Source organism: Ovis aries, chromosome 8, assembly GCF_016772045.2.
Source record: "Ovis aries strain OAR_USU_Benz2616 breed Rambouillet chromosome 8, ARS-UI_Ramb_v3.0, whole genome shotgun sequence".
Lineage (NCBI taxonomy): Eukaryota > Metazoa > Chordata > Mammalia > Artiodactyla > Bovidae > Ovis > Ovis aries.
In genome coordinates, this window is record NC_056061.1 from 63,831,106 (window position 1) to 63,849,883 (window position 18,778).

Below are 18,778 nucleotides of genomic sequence, written 5' to 3' on the forward strand. Positions count from 1 at the left end.
AGCTATTTATAGTAGCAGTAATAGAATTTCATTTAAGGGCTCAGCATCAGGGTCGCTAAACAGAATCACGGTTTTTCACGCTGCCTTCCAACCAAAACTGATTTACTTTGCGTTATCCTGGTGATGTTTCAGAAACAATCCAGAACAGTTGCTATGGCGACACTCTGGTTCCGCCTCCAAGCTCGTTCGAACAGCTTGCTGGGAATTGTAGTGCGTGGGAGATTACACTCACGGAGGGGGCGGGGCAGCTTCCGGAAAAGGTATATTTCCGGTTCTTGCCCTCACACCTACCCTCCTTATCCTCCCCGCTTCTGGGCCATTGAGCCCAAAATAAAAGCCCATCTATGTGTCTTCCTTTCCATGCTTGTCGAACTTACAGTTGAAGACAGGATAAGGGAAGCAATGTGATGCCAGGGCCGTAGAAGGGAGCCGCACAGGTGGTACAGGAAGAGGCGGGGCGCCCTCCTAGGGCACGGAGGCTCTGCCTCCTACATCACTTCCGTAAACAAAGAGCACTGTGGAGGCGCAAGGTCCGGGATGTGACCCCGGCTCGAGCTGCAGCGGTAGCATCGGCGGCTGCGGCGGTGGCTTCAGAGGCCCCGGGGTCTTTGCAGGGTGAAGAGAACCACGATCCCCTTTCTCCTCAGGTATGAAGTGGAAACAAAGGCACCTCCCCAGTGTCCCTTGTACGCCCCTCCCATCATTCTCTCTGGCCACTACTGGATTCTGGGCGGTGAAGGGTCTCCGTGACGGCTGATTGGGGAAGGGAAATGAGGTGAAGTCTAAAGAGACTCTTAGTGGTCTTTCTTGGAGGCTGTGAGTTCCTGGCTCTCGAAAGACTACGAGCTGTGTTCTGTGAAGGTCTTTTCTGAAAGGTTCCATGCTGCTTGGTATACAGGAGGAATTTCGGTGCTCCTGTAGTAGTGATGTTACTTCCGAACACGGGTAATTTTCGAGCCTTTCCCCCTCAGAACATCTTAGTTTAGACCACTCTTGGTTTATTTGTGTTGCTTTACTTCCTAGTTTTTTTTTTTTTCCTTGTATCACCAACTGTGTATAAGCGTCATTAAATTCGAAAACCAGTTTATTTATGTGTAGCATAAATGCATAAGATCCTTGCCTCTAAGAACTGATATCCCATCTACTGTGTTGTTATTTTTTAATTGTTATAATTTAATTTGTGTTGCATGCCAAACCAACCCCAGAAGGTCTATTCTGTTACTGAAAATGCTTCTTAAAGGAAAAACCGTTAACCAAGATTTAAGCAGTTTGTTCTCTGCGCTTACAGACTGGGCAATACAGCCTTTACTTTACAGCCTTTGGTTTTTGGCAGTTTAGCTCCAGTTATGATTGTCTAGAGTCAGCCGAATAAACTTGGTTCAGTGGTTTAATAACAGTGCTAGTAGCACACACACAAAAAAATTGTTTTTATTAAAATTCTCAAGTAATTACTTTAGGAGTGACATCAGTGTATTTGAGTCTTTTTGAATGGTTATTGTTGTTTAGTCGCTAAATGGTCAGAAGACTCTTTTGGGACCCCATAGACCATAGCCCACCAGGCTCCTCTCTCCATGGGATTTTCCAAGCAAGAATACTGGAGTGGGTTGCCATTTCCTTCTCCATTGAATGGTCATAGAATGATTAAATTCAGCACAGCATAGTCAAGACCTAATGCTGCTAAGGCTTTTTGCCATCTGATGAGACAAGTAATCATATAAATTTCTCATCTTATGATACATGAAACAATATAATTAGGAAGAGTTGAATTTGCTGCTAAGTCACTTCAGTTGTGTCCGACTCTGTGTGACCCCATAGACGGCAGCCCACCAGGATCCCCCATCCCTGGGATTCTCCAGGCAAGAACACTGGAGTGGGTTGCCATTTCCTTCTCCAGTGCATGAAAGTGAAAGTGAAAATGAAATCGCTCAGTCATGTCTGACTTTTAGCGACCCCATGGACTGTAGCTCACCGGCTTCTCCACCCATGGGATTTTTCAGGCAAGAGTACTGGAGTGGGGTGCCATTTATGCATAAGTAAAAAGGAAATGTAGAAGGATGTTTTTAGATAGGTGGCTGAAAAGAAAATAAAGCTGGTTAATACATAAAGATAAGGGATAGTACTGGGTAAATTCCCTTGTGGCTCAGCTGGTAAAGAATCCGCCTGCAGTGTGGGAGACCTGGGTTCAGTCACTGGATTGGGAAGATCCCCTGGAGAAGGGAAGGGAAAGGCTACCCACTCCACAATTCTGGCCTAGAGAATTACATGGGTCCATGGGGTCACAAAGAGTTGGACAGGACTGAGCAACTTTCATTTTCATATATATTCTCTCTGGAAAAACCAACTGTAACTTCATAGTGTTACTTTTTAAATGAACATTCTTTGGCATTGCCTTTCTTTGGGATTACCTTTTTTGGAAGTACGTGAACCATGAACTTTCAGATGTTCAAGCTGGATTTAGAAGATCAAATTGCCAGCATCCGTTGGATCATTGAAAAAGCAAGAGAGTTCCAGAAAAACATCTACTTCTGCTTTATTGACTATGCCACAGCTTTTAACTATGTGGATCACAACAAACTGTGGAAAATTCTTAAAGAGATGGGAATATCAGACAACCTGACCTGCCTCCTGAGAAATCTGTATGCAGGTCAGGAAGCAACAGTTAGAACTGGACATGGAACAACAGACTGGTTCCAAATTGGGAAAGGAGTACGTCAAGGCTGTATATTGTCACCCTGTTTATTTAACTTATATGCAGAGTACATCATGTGAAATGCCAGGCTGGATGAAGCACAAGTTGGAATCAAGATTGCCGGGAGAAATATCAGTAACCTCAGATATGCAGATGGCACCACGCTTATGGCAGAAAGCAAAGAAAAACTAAAGAGCCTCTTGATAAAAGTGAAAGAGGAGAGTGCAAAAGTTGGCTTAAAACTCAACATTCAAAAAACTAAGATCATGGTGTCCAGTCCCATCACTTCATGGCAAGTAGATTGTGAAACAATGAAAACAGTGAGAGACTGCAGCCATAAAATTAAAAGACACTTGCTTCTTGGAAGAAAAGCTACGATCAACCTGCTCCTGCTGCTGATAAGTTGCTTCAGTCGTGTCCGACTGTGTGTGATCCCATAGACGGCAGCCCACCAGGCTCCCCCTGTCCCTGGGATTCTCCAGGCAAGAACACTGGAGTGGGTTGCCATTTCCTTCTCCAATGAATGAAAGTGAAAAGTGAAAGTGAAGTCGCTCAGTAGTGTCCTACACTTAGTGACCCCATGGACTGCAGCCTACCAGGCTCCTCCATCCATGGGATTTTCCAGGCAAGAGTACTGGAGTAGGGTGCCATTGCCTTCTCCGATGATCAACCTAGACAGCATATTAAAAAGCAGAGACATTACTTTGCCAACAAAGGTCCATCTAGTCAAACTGACCTATGGTTCTTCCAGTAGTCATGAATGGATGTGAGAGTTGGACTATAAAGAAAGCTGAGTGCCAAAGAATTGATGCTTTTGAACTGTGGTGTTGGAGAAGACCCTCGAGAGTCCCTTGGACTGCAAGAAGATCAAACCAGTCAATCCTAAAGGAAATCATTCCTGAATATTTATTGGAAGAACTGATGCTGAAGCTGGAACTCCAATACCTTGGCCACCTGATGTGAAGGACTGACTCATTTGAAAAGACCCTGATGCTGGGAAGGATTGAAGGCAGGAGGAGAAGGGAATGACAGAGGATGAGATGGTTGGATGGCATCACTGACTTGATGTACATGAATTTGAGCAAGCTCTGGGAGTTGGTGATGGACAGGGAAGCCTGGCATTCTGCAGTCCATGGGGTCACAAAGAGTTGGATGCAACTGAGCAACTGAACTTCTTTTTATATTGGCAAAACTAAATGTATATAATAAAATTTCATGTTTCCTTGGAAGTAGAGAAAGTAAATTCAAAATAGTCATGGAACAAGTTTAACTTTACAGAACAGTTTTTGTCAAGGAACTAGAATCAGTATTATCTCTTGGGAGAAACTGAATTTCTATGTGGTAGTTGAAATAAGGTTTCTGGTTGCTAGTTAAAATGCAGGTACCTATGTCAGCTGCGAGGGATTGGGGGCAGGAGGAGAAGGGGATGACAGAGGACGAGATGGCTGGATGGCATCACTGACTCGATGGACATGACTTTGAGTGAACTCCGGGAGTTGGTGATGGACAGGGAGCCCTGTCATGCTGCGATTCATGGGGTTGCAAAGAGTTGGACACGACTGAGCGACTGAACTGAACTGAACTGATGTCAGTTATACATCTGTTTAAATCTAGTTCTTTTTTCAAAGAATACATTTTAGAAGGAAAACTTAAAGACCACCTAAGGCTTGAGTCAGGCTGAATGATTTGGTGTTCAGATGTCACACCGTTTCTATAACGATATAGGTTTTTGAGGGCAAGGACTTTGTGTTGCTCAGTACTGTCTCACCAGTGCCCAACATAGTGTCTGACATGTGGAAGAGAGTAAATATTTATGGGATGAACTAGTAAAATGATGAACAAAATTTCTTGTCTAACAGGTAGTTTTGGTTAGGGCTTCTGTGTATTTCGTACAGTAAATTAAGCTCAAGGATCCTTGTTCTAACTTTCTTTAATGACCTCTGAAGTTCTTGATCATCTTTCAGCCCATAAAGTGGGTCTTTGAACCCCTTTCATTTTGGCATCTTATAGCATATATGTATAAATCTGCTGTATTTTCTTAGGTCATAACAAGCTGGCCTGGGTGCAGTAAGGAGCTTAAAACAATGGAGGATCGCAAAGTGAAGAGGAGAAGTCCTAAGTCTTTTAGTGCCCACTCTACTCAGGTTGTTAATACCAAAAAAAATGCCATTCCAGTTAGTAAAAGCACGGGGTTTTCAAATCCTGCATCCCAGTCAACTTCACAGCGACCAAAGTTAAAAAGGTGAATTCTTCTCTTTTACATTATTATAGCAAAATGCTATTAAAGTAAATACTAAATCCACTCAGTCTTATAACATTTTTTTTTATCTTGGTTTGACTTTTGAGGCACATACTATATGTGATTTAGAAAAAATTTTATGAAGGTTACAGTGTACAGAGATTAAAAAATGCAGAATGAATGATTGGCTTTAAGGCTCTTTGTCTCATATTAAAATATACAGAGCAAGAGAACTTGTAGACAAAGTTGATGAGCTAGCCAGAAATGGAAAAGAGGTATGTGGTGGTTGTTTTTTACACTGAATATTTGTGCTTTAGTTTTTTTTTTTAAATAATGAATCCGTTGTTTTAATAGAAATGATTTGTATTTATTGTAAATATTTAAACACAGGAAAAATTGAAAAAACAGAAGAACACTAAAATTCCACCACCTGGAAGTAATCACTATTAACATTTGGTGAACATCGTTTGTCTTAAAACTTGAAAGGAAGCGGGGGACAAGTTTGAATGTGTTATGTATTACTGCTGCATATATGTATTTTGTAGTGTTAGATATTTGGAAAGCAAGATAATATCTTTAGAGAAAAAGCACTTCGTAACCTCCATCCTTTAGGTAGTTATGATTAAATAAACTTCCAGCTGAGACTTCATCATGAGAGTCAGTTGAGGAAGTAACGCTGTGACGCTTTGTAGCCGCTAGATTTACACAAAAGAAGAGGGCTGTCTTGGTGATGATCTCACTCTTTTTGAGGAAGCCAGAGACATAACCAGAGACACTTGGAAAAGAACATTCCAATAAGGACTAAATGAAAAACAACAGGAGTTACAAGGGCTTCTGGAAAGGAGTTTTCCTCCTGGAGGAGTTTAATTTAGAGTCAGATTTTGAAAATGGTTTTGGTTGGTGGAAAAAGAGGGCCAAGAGATTTGCAAGGAGATCACTCCTTTTTCCAGATTTTTGCATCAGTTTATTTGTAGCTCATTGTCATTTTCTACCTGGTACTTTTATTCCTATATGCCATTCTAGAATGTAAGCTTCCTGATGCCTGGGGCTTATGTGCCAGACAGTATTTAGAGTAGGACTTGGCACAAAGTGTAATTTCAGTGGGTACTTTTAAATTGAATTATTTTAAAATAAAGTGAAACAGCACGACATGATCAAAAAACTTGAAGTAGGAAGGGACAGATTTATATTTTCTTTTTTGAGAGGGTTGTTAAATGATGAACTGATGCAAAACAGTTACTTGGATAAAGCTTCCAGTTTGAAAAAAACAATTTGCTACACCAAGACCTTATATTCTGTAGTAGTTTATCTTAGATTTTAATGTGAGTATGAATCTCCTGGGGATCATTTTAAAATATAGTTTCTGAATCAGTTAGTCTGAGATGGGGCTTCAGATAAGCATTTCTAGTAAGCTCACATGTAATAGGGATGGTACAGGTCTTAGACAGCACTAGAGTAGCAATCTAATATCATATACATATAAAATTACAAATCTTGCTTTGTGAAGAACTGTTACTGACCTACTGTCAACAGCCCGTGTGTTCTAAATTGATTTCAAGAGAATTAGTTTTGTCTTGCCACCTTCCCCCTACACCCACAGCCCACCCTATTCATCTGACCCAAACTGTAGTGAGTACAGTTGTGGGGAAGATGTCTTCACACAACATTATGCAGAAAGTAATTGAGTACTCAGTATATGTGTACTTCAGGATCTGTAGTATGTGTTCGGGTTATAAAATAACCCCTGTTCCCAGTTAGTCTTTCATTCACAGACCACCTTTAGGAAGTTTCCTCTGCTGTCCCTAGGCTGAATGAACTGTTTTTTCTCTTTGTTCCCATATCTCAATGTGTGTAGCACCATCACTCAAGTGTTTGGGAGCCTGGGATATGATGCTGCTGCTGCTGCTTCTAAGTCGCTTCAGTCATGTCTAACCCTGTGCGACCCCAGAGACGGCAGCCCACCAGGCTCCCCTGTCCCTGGGATTCTCCAGGCAAGAACACTGGAGTGGGTTTGCCATTTCCTTCTCCAATGTGTGAAAGTGAAAAGTGAAAGTGAAGTTGCTCAGTCGTGTCCAACTCTTAGCGACCCCATGGACTGCAGCCTACTAGTCTCCTCCGTCCATGGGATTTTCCAGGCAAGAGTACTGGAGTGGGGTGCCATTGCCTTCTCCGTGGGATATGCTAGGCATGTATAATAATAATCAATGCCTACTAAGGGCCTACTAATGTCTGAAAGGGCCTTCCTGAGGAAATCACATTTAAAGGATGTGTGGGAAGTAGCCTGGCAAAGATGGCAGTGGGGGGGGGGGGGGTGGGGAACGATGCTAATGTAGGCAAAGGATTAGCTGAAAGTAGATGAGAAAATGGATTTCTAGGAAGAAAAAGAGATTCAGAATGTCTGGAGCATTGACAGAACAAGAGGATTCCTGAAGGTTATTGGACTACTAAAGGGTTTGAATTAAGTCAATTATATGATCTGATTTTACTTTTTAAAAATTGACTTGACTGCTCTGTGGGCAAGGAAGGGGGACTCAGACAATACACAGAGGCAGGGAGACCAGTTGGGAAGCTGTTGGACTTGTTCAAATAAAGAACAGTAGCAGTGGAGAAGGAGAGAACCAGAAAGCTGATAGAGAGCTTTATGGATATAATCAACAGGACTTCCTGCCTGCACGTGGGAACCATAGGAAGCTGGAGGAGTCAAGGATGATAACAGACTTTAGCACTCCATCACATCATGATTGTGAATTTATGTCTGTCTTTCTCCTTAGACTGGGCATGCTTCAGTACAATAACTGAAGTCCTGTGCATGTTCATGTACTCAGTATCTGGCACCAAGTCAGCTACAGAGTAGGGGCCTCATAACCACTTACTGGACAACCCATGGTTCGGGGAACAACTGGGATAAGGTTTAGATGAGAAAGCAGAATGTTTCCTGAGAAATGAAATATGAAACATGGGCTAGTAAGAAGACTTCCTAATTCTCTTCTCAGTTATTTATTTGCATATCTAAAGAATTAGCATACTGGAGGAAAAGAATGTCCCCTGGAGGAGGAAATGGCAACCCACTCCAGTATTCTTGCCTGGAGAATTCCAGGGACAGAAGAGCCTGGCAGGCTACAGTCCATGGGTCACAAAGAGTCAGACTCGACTAGCAGCTGAGCACGAAGATCTATTACTCTACTTTTTATATACCTTAATAGTTCTAGTTTACATTTGTTTGAGATTTTCACAGCCTGTTCTGGTTTCTGCCGTGAAATGACTGCTTTTACTTAGTATTGTTTTTATCCTTATGTCTTGTTTTTATGGAAAATTCCATTTAACTCACTAATTTTGCTGAATCTAGAACAACCTGAAAAAATGGAATGATCTCTTTTTAAAGATAATCACATGCAGTTGATTTTTTCATTGCCTCCTTTTAACAGAGTGTCGAAGGAAAAGGCCAGACCTCCTGGTGGAGAAGGCAGAGGTGCCCAGGCAGCCCCGATCCAGCACTCCTTCCTTACCGACGTCTCCGACGTCCAGGAAATGGAGAGGGGCCTGCTCAGCCTGTTAAACGACTTCCATTCTGGCAAACTCCAAGCATTCGGTGATCCACAGTGTTTCTGTCCACTCTTTTCCTTCTCAAGATATTTGCATCATATTTTCTGCATGTATTTGTCATTCTTTTTTTTAAAGTGTCAGGTTTTTTTTATTAGAAAAGTCCGGAGGCATAAAATGCAGTCATCCTAGATTTCATTTGTCATGGGATATAGTTTACCTTTTAAAGTTTCAGGAGAAAAGATTTTTTTAACAAGGGTTGATTAGTTGAAATGTTAAAGTAGGATTGCTGTTGATAAGTCTCTTGAAAGTATAACGAACAACAGGGACATTCTTTGTCAATTAAAATATTTTAGATTTAGTGTTTTCAATTTGGTAAGACTCGATTATTTTTCTTTGAAGCCTTAACTTGTTTCTTGCTTACGAGTCCTGATTTTCAAGAATTTCATGGCTGAAGTTCTTATAAGACTCTTAATTCCACTCAGATTATTGTAAAATTCTGGGTTACTTAATTCTAATGGCTTTTGTCAACTAGGACATGAATAGATGGTGATAATACTCCTACATATGATATTACTATTAAAAAAATTTTTTTAGCTAAAAGCATTCTTATATTTAAAAAATTTTTTTCTATATAATTTTTTAATGCCTGATCATGTTTTAGATTGTTATTGTTTTCTTGATCAGGGATTTGATTTATAATTTTACACAGAAAATATGTAGTCATTACAACGTGATTTACAAAAAGAAAGAAAACTGATTTATCTTATGTACCTAGACTTTAGAAGTTTTTCCTCAAGACAGTTTAACCTATCCTAATCTTTATTAATGTTCTGGAATGTTCCCCCAGGAAATGAATGTTCCATTGAACAGATGGAACATGTTCGGGGAATGCAGGAGAAATTAGCTCGCTTGAACTTGGAGCTCTATGGGGAGTTAGAGGAACTTCCCGAGGATAAGAGAAAAGCAGCCAGTGACTCTAATCTGGAGAGGCTTCTGTCTGATGTGAGTACCGTCCTCTTTTTTTTAAATTCTTTTTTTAGTCAAAATTTGTATTGAGATAAAATTCACCATTTTAATCATTTTAAAGTATAAGTTCAGTGATTTTTAGTATACTCACAAAGTTGTACAGATATCACCACATCTAATTTCAGAACATTTTCATCACTCCAGAAAGAAAGCCTATACCTCTCCATTCTCCCCTCTCCCCATCCCACAGCGACCACCAATTAATCTTCTGTCTCTATAGATTTGCTTACTCCGCACATTTCATATAAATGGAAGTCATAAAATACGTGACTATATATGTCTGGATTCTTTCACTTAGTGTAACATATACTGTTTTTTAAAAAAATTTATTCAAAGGAAATTATATTTACATCTAGGCATATTTTCTGAGATGCTGGCAAATCTAAAAGTAAAAATATTTGCTTCTGTACATATATAAAGGATCTTAAGATATAAAAGTATCTCAAAAGATCCTGGCATGATTAATATATTTTGCATTAATTACTCAGGTGGTAGTTCCATATACTATTGGTGTTTATTGTAATTTAGTACAGGGTCTCCATAGAACTGTATAACTTTAGGCAATTTAATGTTTTTGTAACTCAGATTTTTCTCTCTGTAAAATAGGGATGATTAATTCTACTTTCTACTAAAAGTGTATCATGTGAAATCTTTTTGTAATCCATAAAGTTTTAAAAGATTTTGATCATTAAAATGGCAACTTTTTTCTTTTAAAACCTATCAGAGATGATTATAGTTAAGAATGGTTTTAAGAATACTTATAAAGCTTCTTTTTTTATCATAAGGTTTTAACTCTTTTCTCATATTCTTATTTCATAAATACTAAAGCTACTTTATTATTATTTTAAGTGACTTTCTCAGTCTAAAAAGTTTTGGAAAGTTCTTTAATATTTTGCTTATTTAAAGAAAGTTTAAATGAGAAATAATTTCTTTAATATCTGATTAACAATTATTTACTTATGATATTTATGTTATAAAAATGAAAATTAAATTTGTTGCTTTGTGTTTACAGCTAGAAGAATTGAATTCTTCCATGTATCCTTTGCTTAGTATCAGCAGTGAAAAGTTTACAGATTGTAATTTTTGGTGAATTAAGTACTAATGAAGTGAAGAAGCCTACTATTATTTACTGGGGCCATCTCTTTTTCCTTTTGGTTTCTAAATGGAATTTCCTAATTGTTTTATATGCTTAAAATTTGTTTTTCTATCATTTGTGCTTTGCTTTGTATTGTTTTTGGAATTTTAAAACAAAATTTTAAATATTTTAATCAAAAGAATGAAGAATTAGCCTAGTTGCCATATACATTATTTTGAGTCTTAGATTCTGAAGGTAAATGGAAGTGGGATAGTGGACATAATAGACTACACTAAATTTAATGTTAGAATTAGATGCATTAAAAAAGGTGTAGTATGGGGTTAACTTAAAGGAAGTCACCCAGGCACATGTAAAATATTCATGTTTTGACATTCCAATTTAGAGCATTTATTTCAAGAACTTTTTAAAATGTATTTTTGAATGTAGTGATAGGCACAATATGAAGTATGTAAGAATAAAAAAAAATGATCTTGTCTATATAGAATAATTTTAGAAGTAAGGCATCTCTTTAAACCAAATAATGAGATACTGGTAAGGATACTGGTTATAGAGTCAAGAGATTTGATTTTCAAAATTTGATTCCACATTTTGCTAATGTAAATTTTGGTAGATTGTTTAACATCTTAGAGTGTCCTCTGTAATTTGAGATAATTGCTACATGTAATGATGTGTATATGAAAATTTCCAAACTATATGTTATAGTCTATGTATTTTAAAAATATTTTGCTATTATTGCTATAAAATATACTATTTCTAGCTGCTAAATTGTATAACAACAATGAAGAAATAGGAAGATAGATATATATATAAATCCAGTAGTAGTAACTAATATCTAACCTTTATTGAATACCTATTATTCACCAAGTATTATATGAGCATTTTACATGCATTGTCTCATTTGGTCCTCCCCATGAAGGTAGGTAGTTCTACCCTTCATTTTACAGATGAAGAAAACACACTTTTAAGAAGCCACATAAACTGTAGGGAGATATGGATATGAGATATCATTGTCAAGAAAGACTTTAATACAGGGATAAGATATGAGTTAATTAGGAGGCATTTCTCAAGGGATAGTTCCTAATTCTTTTTTTATATTCTTTTTATAAAAATATATATATTTTTTAATTTGGCTGCACTGGGTCTTAGTTGCAACATGTGGGATCTAGTTTCCTAACCAGGGATTGAACCCAGGTCCCTGCGTTAGAAGTGTGGAGTTTTAGCCACTGGACCACAAGGGAAGTCCCTTTTATATTTGTTTTAAGCTTCATATTCTATGCTTTATATTCTTTCTTATATGCTTATGACACATAATTCCTATCCTCTTATCTGAGTTTTTGTTAAATATTTAGACTTATTTTTCTCACCAACTTCCTCAGTTCAACCCCCACATTTAAACAAGGCATGGTGGTAGAGTACAAGAACATGGGCTTTGGATTGCTTGGTTTCAAATGTTGGTAAGCAGCTGTAACCTTGAGCAAAGCCTGGCAACCTTAGTTTCCTCATCATTAATGTTCTATCTGTAATCATACTTTCCCCTCCTAATTTTGCTCTCTATAATCAGTTATTGTTTTTGTTCAGTCACTAAGTCATGTCAGACTCTTTGCGATCCCATGGACTGTAGCATGCCAGGCTTCCCTATCCTTCACTATCTCTCAGAGTTTGCTCAAATTCATGTCCATTGAGTCAATGATGCAGTCCAACATTCTTATCCTCTGTTGTCCCCTTCTTCCCCTGTCTTCAATCTTTCCCAGCATCAGGGTCTTTTTAATGAGTTGGCTCTTCACATCAGGTGGCCAAAGTATTGGAGCTTCAGTTTCAGCATCAGTCCTTCCAATTAATATTCAGGATTGATTTCCTTTAGGATTAACTGGTTTGATCTCCTTGCTGTCCAAGGAACTCTCAAGAGCCTTCTCCAGTACCATACTTCAAAAGCATGAATTCTTCAGTGCTCATCCTTCCTTATGGTCCAACTCTCACATCTGTACATGGCTACTAGGAAAACCATAGCTTGGACTATACGGACCTTGGTAGGCAAAATGATGGCTCTGCTTTTTAATATACTGTTTAAGGTTTGTCATAGCTTTCCTTCCAAGGAACAAGTGTCTTTTAATTTCATGGCTGCAGTCAGTGTCCTCAGTGATTTTGCAGCCCAAGAAGGTAAAATCTATCACTCTTTCTACTTTTTTCCCCATCTATTTTCCATGAAGTGAAGGGACCAGATGCCATGATCTTAGTTTTTTGGATGTTGAGTTTAAAGCCACCTTTTTCACTCTCCTCTTTCACCCTCATCAAGAGGCTCTTTAGTTCCTCTTTGCTTTCTGCCATTGGAGTGGTATCATCTACATATCTGAGGTTGTTGATATTTCTCCCAGAAGTCTTGATTGCAGCTTGTGATTCACGCAGCCTGGTATTTCATATGATGTACTCTGCGTATAAGTTAAATAAGCAGATCGTCTTGGACATCTGAGTGCCTTCCTGAGTACGTACACTTGGACATTTGGGTAACCCTGAGTCCAACTCATGAATGACAAAACCAAAGAGAGGCAGACAACTACAGATAAAGACTCCAAACCAGTGGGTCTCATTGGCAGAACGCATGCTACTTCCACCTTAAAGTGACTGGTCACCCCTTAGGCCCAGCTGAATGGGGGAGGCAGAAGTTGGTTAGTCTTAAGTATGGGTCACCCATTAGAGATGGTTCTCAAAGTGAGGTGTGAAATGATGCTTCATTGTTATGACTTTTAGGAGCACCAGAATGAGGTGCATTCAACTATTTGGGGGCATTAAATAGGGGAAGGTGGGTGCAATGCAGTGTTCTTTTTATCCTTTATATTATGTTCCAGCTGTTAAGCTGAACTTAGGACACACTTGAAAAAAAAGTATTGGGATTTGAACACCACATGGAAAAACTGGTTTCTAATCTACAGGGTATTGGGCTTTGGAAGAGAGAGGAGAGGGAAGAAAATAATTTTTATATATTTCTTTCCCCCATATGTATTATAAAAAAAATAATTAAAATATCTTCTCAAAGATTTTAGGTAATTGAAATATATCCCTGGATATCTGTGAGCAGTGTTTTCTGGAATCTACGTACAGAAGAAAGAGCAGTTTATTATCTGCTGAGCAATAGATAGGATTGAATAATTTTTATTAGTTATTTAGAGAGCCAAAGAAAAGGCTACAGTCTCTGACAGAACAAGTAGCAAAGTCTCTGCCTGCTAAGAATGATGATAAGTGGTCAAACATAGCCCTGTCATCAGTGCCCCTATTTTTTTAATGTTCAAGAGTATTTCAAAATCCTTTCTATTACTATAGCAGATATTGCTAATCAGTCATGGCACTGTCTGCCATTTAATTGGACAGGGACATGAAATTACTTGCTCTCTCTTAATTACAGTTAGTTGTCAGGCATTATCAGTTCTATTTTATATTCTTTCATTCTCTACCCTCATCACCTGATTCTATAATATTTCAAATTTCTGTTCTCTGGAAACTCTAGAGTTACACTGTTCAATATGACAAACACTAGCCAGGTTATCTACTGAGCACATGAATTGTGTCCAATATGGATTGAGATATGCTATAAGTATAATGTGCACACCTAATTTCAAAGAGTTAGACCAAAAAGAAGAATGTAAAGTATCTTAATGTTTTTATAAAGATTACTTGTGAAATGATAATTTTCTAATTATTAGTATAAATAAGTATATTTTAAAAACTATATCTGTTGCTTTTATTATATTTCTGTTGGACAGTACTGCTGTAGACTTTAGACATTGCCACTAAATAGTTATTCTTCCTAAAACATCACTTTTATCTTGCCATTCCTGTTTCTTACCAAGTTCTTCACTGTGTCAGACTTTTTAAAGGCTCTCAATAATTTGATCATAACATATTCATCCTGTTATGTTTTTCATTATTTTTCATTCCCATCAAGTTGGGTCTCTGAATGCTCAAATTTATGCTCACCTTAATGCCTTTGTTCAGGTTGTACTTTCTACCTAGAGTTACTCTGGCCTACCCTTTCTTCTTATCAAATAACACTCAAGCTGACCACATTCATAAAGCATTTTGTTTGTACCTCAGACTAGCATTCTGCCTTGTTTCATCTTATATGTGTTAAATTTCAACCTTCCAACCGAATGAGAATATCTTTGACAGCAGAGTTGCTAGCATTTAGTTGTCCACAGGATATCTAGATCATTGTTTGAACTGGGTCTTGAAAATCAGGTGGTAAGTGAAAGGTGAAAGAGGAAAATAAAAGGCAGTGATTAGAAGGATAGGGAATAAACTTTGCAGGAATTCTATCCTATTTCCAATCTTCTTGAATAGTCATAGGATTATAGGAAAGGTTTTAGAACTATGATGATTTTCTTCTATTCTATTCTTTTGGACTTTCAGAAAGAAATTATCTTCCCAAGGATCATAAAGTGGTATTATCTTCTCAAGTGAATTTTGTTAATGCAGTAAGTTTTCATATTTTCATATTTACCATGAAGATGATTCTTGCTGCATTAAAGTCATTTTGTACTCTATTAGAACCAGGAACACAGTCTTGAATCAGTGACTTTAAGTCTTCAAATTCTAGACATAGTAAAATACTTCACTACTTTCAAAGACCGTCTTACCACATCCAAGTTTCTCAATAACAGCATAGGCACTTTCTCTTTAAACATATTTCTTTTTCTAATACCTCTGTCTCTTAGCTCTTGAATGTAATTTCCAGAAATGTAAAAGAGAATGAAAATGTTCTTAACTGATGAATTCAGACAAAAACTCCATTTGGCAGATGCACAAGATGTTCCAAATACTTCCACCAGCTAAAATGAAATTCAGTTGCTTTCTCGCGGTTTGAAGAAAAGCAGCACTCTACTTTTCCAGCTGAATCCAGTAGCAGAATCATCTTCCACGATAAGGAATTAAAGTAATTAAAGTGCAAATACAGTGATTGCTTTCACATGCTGCTTTTAGCAAACTTGACTTGCCATAATTCACCTAACTGGAGGTCTAGGCCTTATTGAAGGCTTAATCAGGAAATGTGATACAGAGCTTTTGCTGCTATGCTTAATATTGTTGCCTTACGGGTTTATACTTGAAATGCACTGTGCTAAATGTTGTTGATGGGGCTGAAGGATTTATCCTTCCTGAGCTCATCAAACTTATTCCACTATTGATAAGTTGATGATGCACAGCCTTTTTGTGGCAGCCCAGCTTCAGTTTACATTAGACAATCAGTACACACACCTGGTGTGTTTTCCAGTGGCCAGTGACAACAAAATGTTGAATGAATATTTGTGAAATTTGCTATTTTTAATAAAGTGATTGTTTTAAATTAAAAACAGTCTCTCTGTTTTAGATAAACTTACAGTCTTCAGTCTGGGAATACAAGGGCTGGTTCAATCCTCAAAGGGTAAACTGTATTTAGAAAATTGAGGTTCTACCTTCCTTGCAAACCTTGCACCTTGTGCACATTTGAATATAGATATAATGAAAAAGAGCCTGGGCTTTGATCTTACTTGACCTTGGTTTGAATCTCCATTCTGCCCCTTAGCTTTAGGTTCATGTGTGTTTACTCAGTTTCTGTTTTTTTGTTTTTAGTCTAGAAAAATGTGGTTAATAACCAGCTTGTAATGGTTGTAATGTGGAGAAGGCAATGGCACCCCACTCCAGTACTCCTGCCTGGAAAATCCCATGGATGGAGGAGCTTGGTAGCTGCAGTCCATGGGGTCGCTCAGAGTCGGACATGACTGAGCGACTTCACTTTCACTTTTCACTTTCATGCATTGGAGAAGGAAATGGCAACCCACTCCAGTGTTCTTGCCTGGAGAATCCCAGGGACAGGGGAGCCTGGTGGGCTGCCATCTATGGGGTCACACAGAGTCGGACACGACTGAAGTGACTTAGCAATAGCAGCAGCAGCAATGGTTGTAATGAGGAAGTAAAACATGTATATATAAGATCCTTAGCACAATAGTTGACACCAGTAATGTTCAGCAGTCAGTAGCTTATTAATATTAACATTAGGTTTTAAACAATACGTGAACCATGAACTTCCAGATGTTCAAGCTGGTTTTAGAAAAGGCAGAGGAACCAGAGATCTCCGCTGGATCATCGGAAAAGCAAGAGAGGTCCAAAAAAACATCTATTTCTGCTTTATTGACGATGCCAAAGCCTTTGATTGTGTAGATCACAATAAACTGTGGAAAATTCTGAAAGAGATGGGAATACCAGACCACCTGACCTGCCTCTTGAGAAACCTGTATGCAGGTCAGGAAGCAACAGTTAGAACTGGACATGAAACAACAGGCTGGTTCCAAATAAGAAAAGGAGTACGTCAAGGCTGTATATTGTCACCCTGCTTATTTAACTTATATGCAGAGTACATCATGAGAAACACTGGGCTGGAGGAAGCACAAGCTGGAATCAAGATTTCTGGGAGAAATATCAATAACCTCAGATAGGCAGATGACACCACCCTTATGGCAGAAAGTGAAGAACTAAAGAGCTTCTTGATGAAAGTAAAAGAGGAAAGTGAAAAAGTTGGCTTAAAGTTCGACATTCAGAAAACGAAGATCATGGCATCCGGTCCCATCACTTCATGGCAAAGAGATGGGGAAACAGTGGACACAGTGGCTGACTTTATTTTTTTGGGCTCCAAAATCACTGCAGATGGTGATTGCAGCCATGAAATTAAAAGACGCTTACTCCTTGGAAGGAAAGTTATAACCAACCTAGACAGCATATTAAAAAGCAGAGACGTTACTTTGCCAGCAAACGTCCGTCAAGGCTATGGTTTTTCCAGTGGTCAGGTATGGATGTGAGAGTTGGACTATAAAGAAAGCTGAGCACCAAAGAATTGATGCTTTTGAACTGCGGTCTTGGAGAAGACTCTTGAGAGTCCCTTGGACTGCAAGGAGATCCAACCAGTCCATCCTAAAGGAGATCAGACCTGGGTGTTCACTGGAAGGACTGATGTTGAAGCTGAAACTCCAATACTTCGGCCACCTGATGCGGAGAACTGTCTCATTTGAAAAGACCCTGATGCTGGGAAAGATTGAGGGCAGGAGGAGAAGGGGACAACAGAGGATGAGATGGTTGGATGGCAGCACCAACTTGATGGACATGGGTTTGAGTGGACTCCGGGAGTTGGTGATGGACAGGGAGGCCTGGTGTGCTGCGGTTCATGGGGTTGCAAAGAGTCAGACACAACTGAGTGACTGAACTGAACTGATTGAAATAATTCATATGCCATAAATATTTTCCCTTTTTAGTGTATAATTCAGTGGTTTTTAGTAGATTCAGAGTTGTGCATCTATCACCATAATTTAATTCTAGCTAGAACATTTTCATCACCTCAGAAAGAAACTCATAAGCAGTCACTCCCTATCTCCCAAACCCCTCAGCACTTGGCAACAGTAATCTACTTTCTGTTTGCATGGATTGGCCAATTCTGGACATTTTCTATCAATAGAATTATACCATACACAGCTTTTGTGACTGGCTTCTTTAACTCCTATAATGTTTTCAGGATTGCAAGTTTCATCCATGTGGTAGCATGTATCAATACTTCTTTTCCTGGCTGAATCATATTCTACTGTATTGATATACCATATTTTGTTTATTCACTTATAGCTCACTTGCCTTCACCTTGTAGAATAGGCCCATGCTTCTTCTACGTTATTTCCAGGCCACAGAAACAAGCACCTAAATGGAGATGGGGGAGGGCAGGGACCCACTGAATACTATTTTTTAAAAATCTCAATTTCAGTAAATTTTGGCATTCTGAGTTGAAAGAATTTTGGTCAGTTTATCTAATCATCTTTTTAATACCCCTTTTAAAAATGAGAAAGTCACCAGAACATTAAATGCAACCTTCAAAATTTTTCTGTTGGGATTAGCAGATAGGGATTCCAGGGGAAAGAGCATCCTAGGTCTGATAGAGCAAAAGGAAACTCTGTCATTTGACATGTTTTTCTTGGATGAGTCCTGAGACAGTAAAGAAAAAGCTGTTTCCTGTGGCTTAGTGACAGAGCAGTAGATTGACCTTGTTTGTTTAGTTGGTTCATTTGTCCTTTGTGTCAAGGAATTCCATGTGGGTCTCAGGTGACAAATTTTTAGTTTATCTAATTTGTATCCTTTCACACAACTTAAACATGTTAAAAGACAACAGGAAAAACACATGAGG

The 18,778-nt window shown here is 38.5% G+C and overlaps 1 protein-coding gene across 2 annotated transcripts; it reads left to right on the plus strand.

Annotated features, from left to right (window-relative positions):
* Positions 1 to 492: 492 nt before the first annotated feature.
* On the plus strand, positions 493 to 15,932 carry CCDC28A (coiled-coil domain containing 28A). 2 transcript variants are annotated; one of them, XM_060419291.1, is made up of 5 exons: positions 493 to 647; positions 4,732 to 4,931; positions 8,354 to 8,517; positions 9,319 to 9,473; positions 10,510 to 15,932. In XM_060419291.1, the coding sequence occupies exons 2-5, from the start codon at positions 4,774 to 4,776 to the stop codon at positions 10,585 to 10,587; spliced, it is 555 nt and encodes a 184-aa protein (XP_060275274.1). In that variant the 5' UTR covers positions 493 to 647; positions 4,732 to 4,773; the 3' UTR covers positions 10,588 to 15,932. The 2 variants fall into 2 exon arrangements, with proteins under 2 accessions (XP_060275274.1, XP_042109464.1); XM_042253530.1 differs by lacking the exon at positions 10,510 to 15,932 and having other exon boundaries at positions 8,354 to 8,581; positions 9,319 to 9,436.
* Positions 15,933 to 18,778: the final 2,846 nt, after the last annotated feature.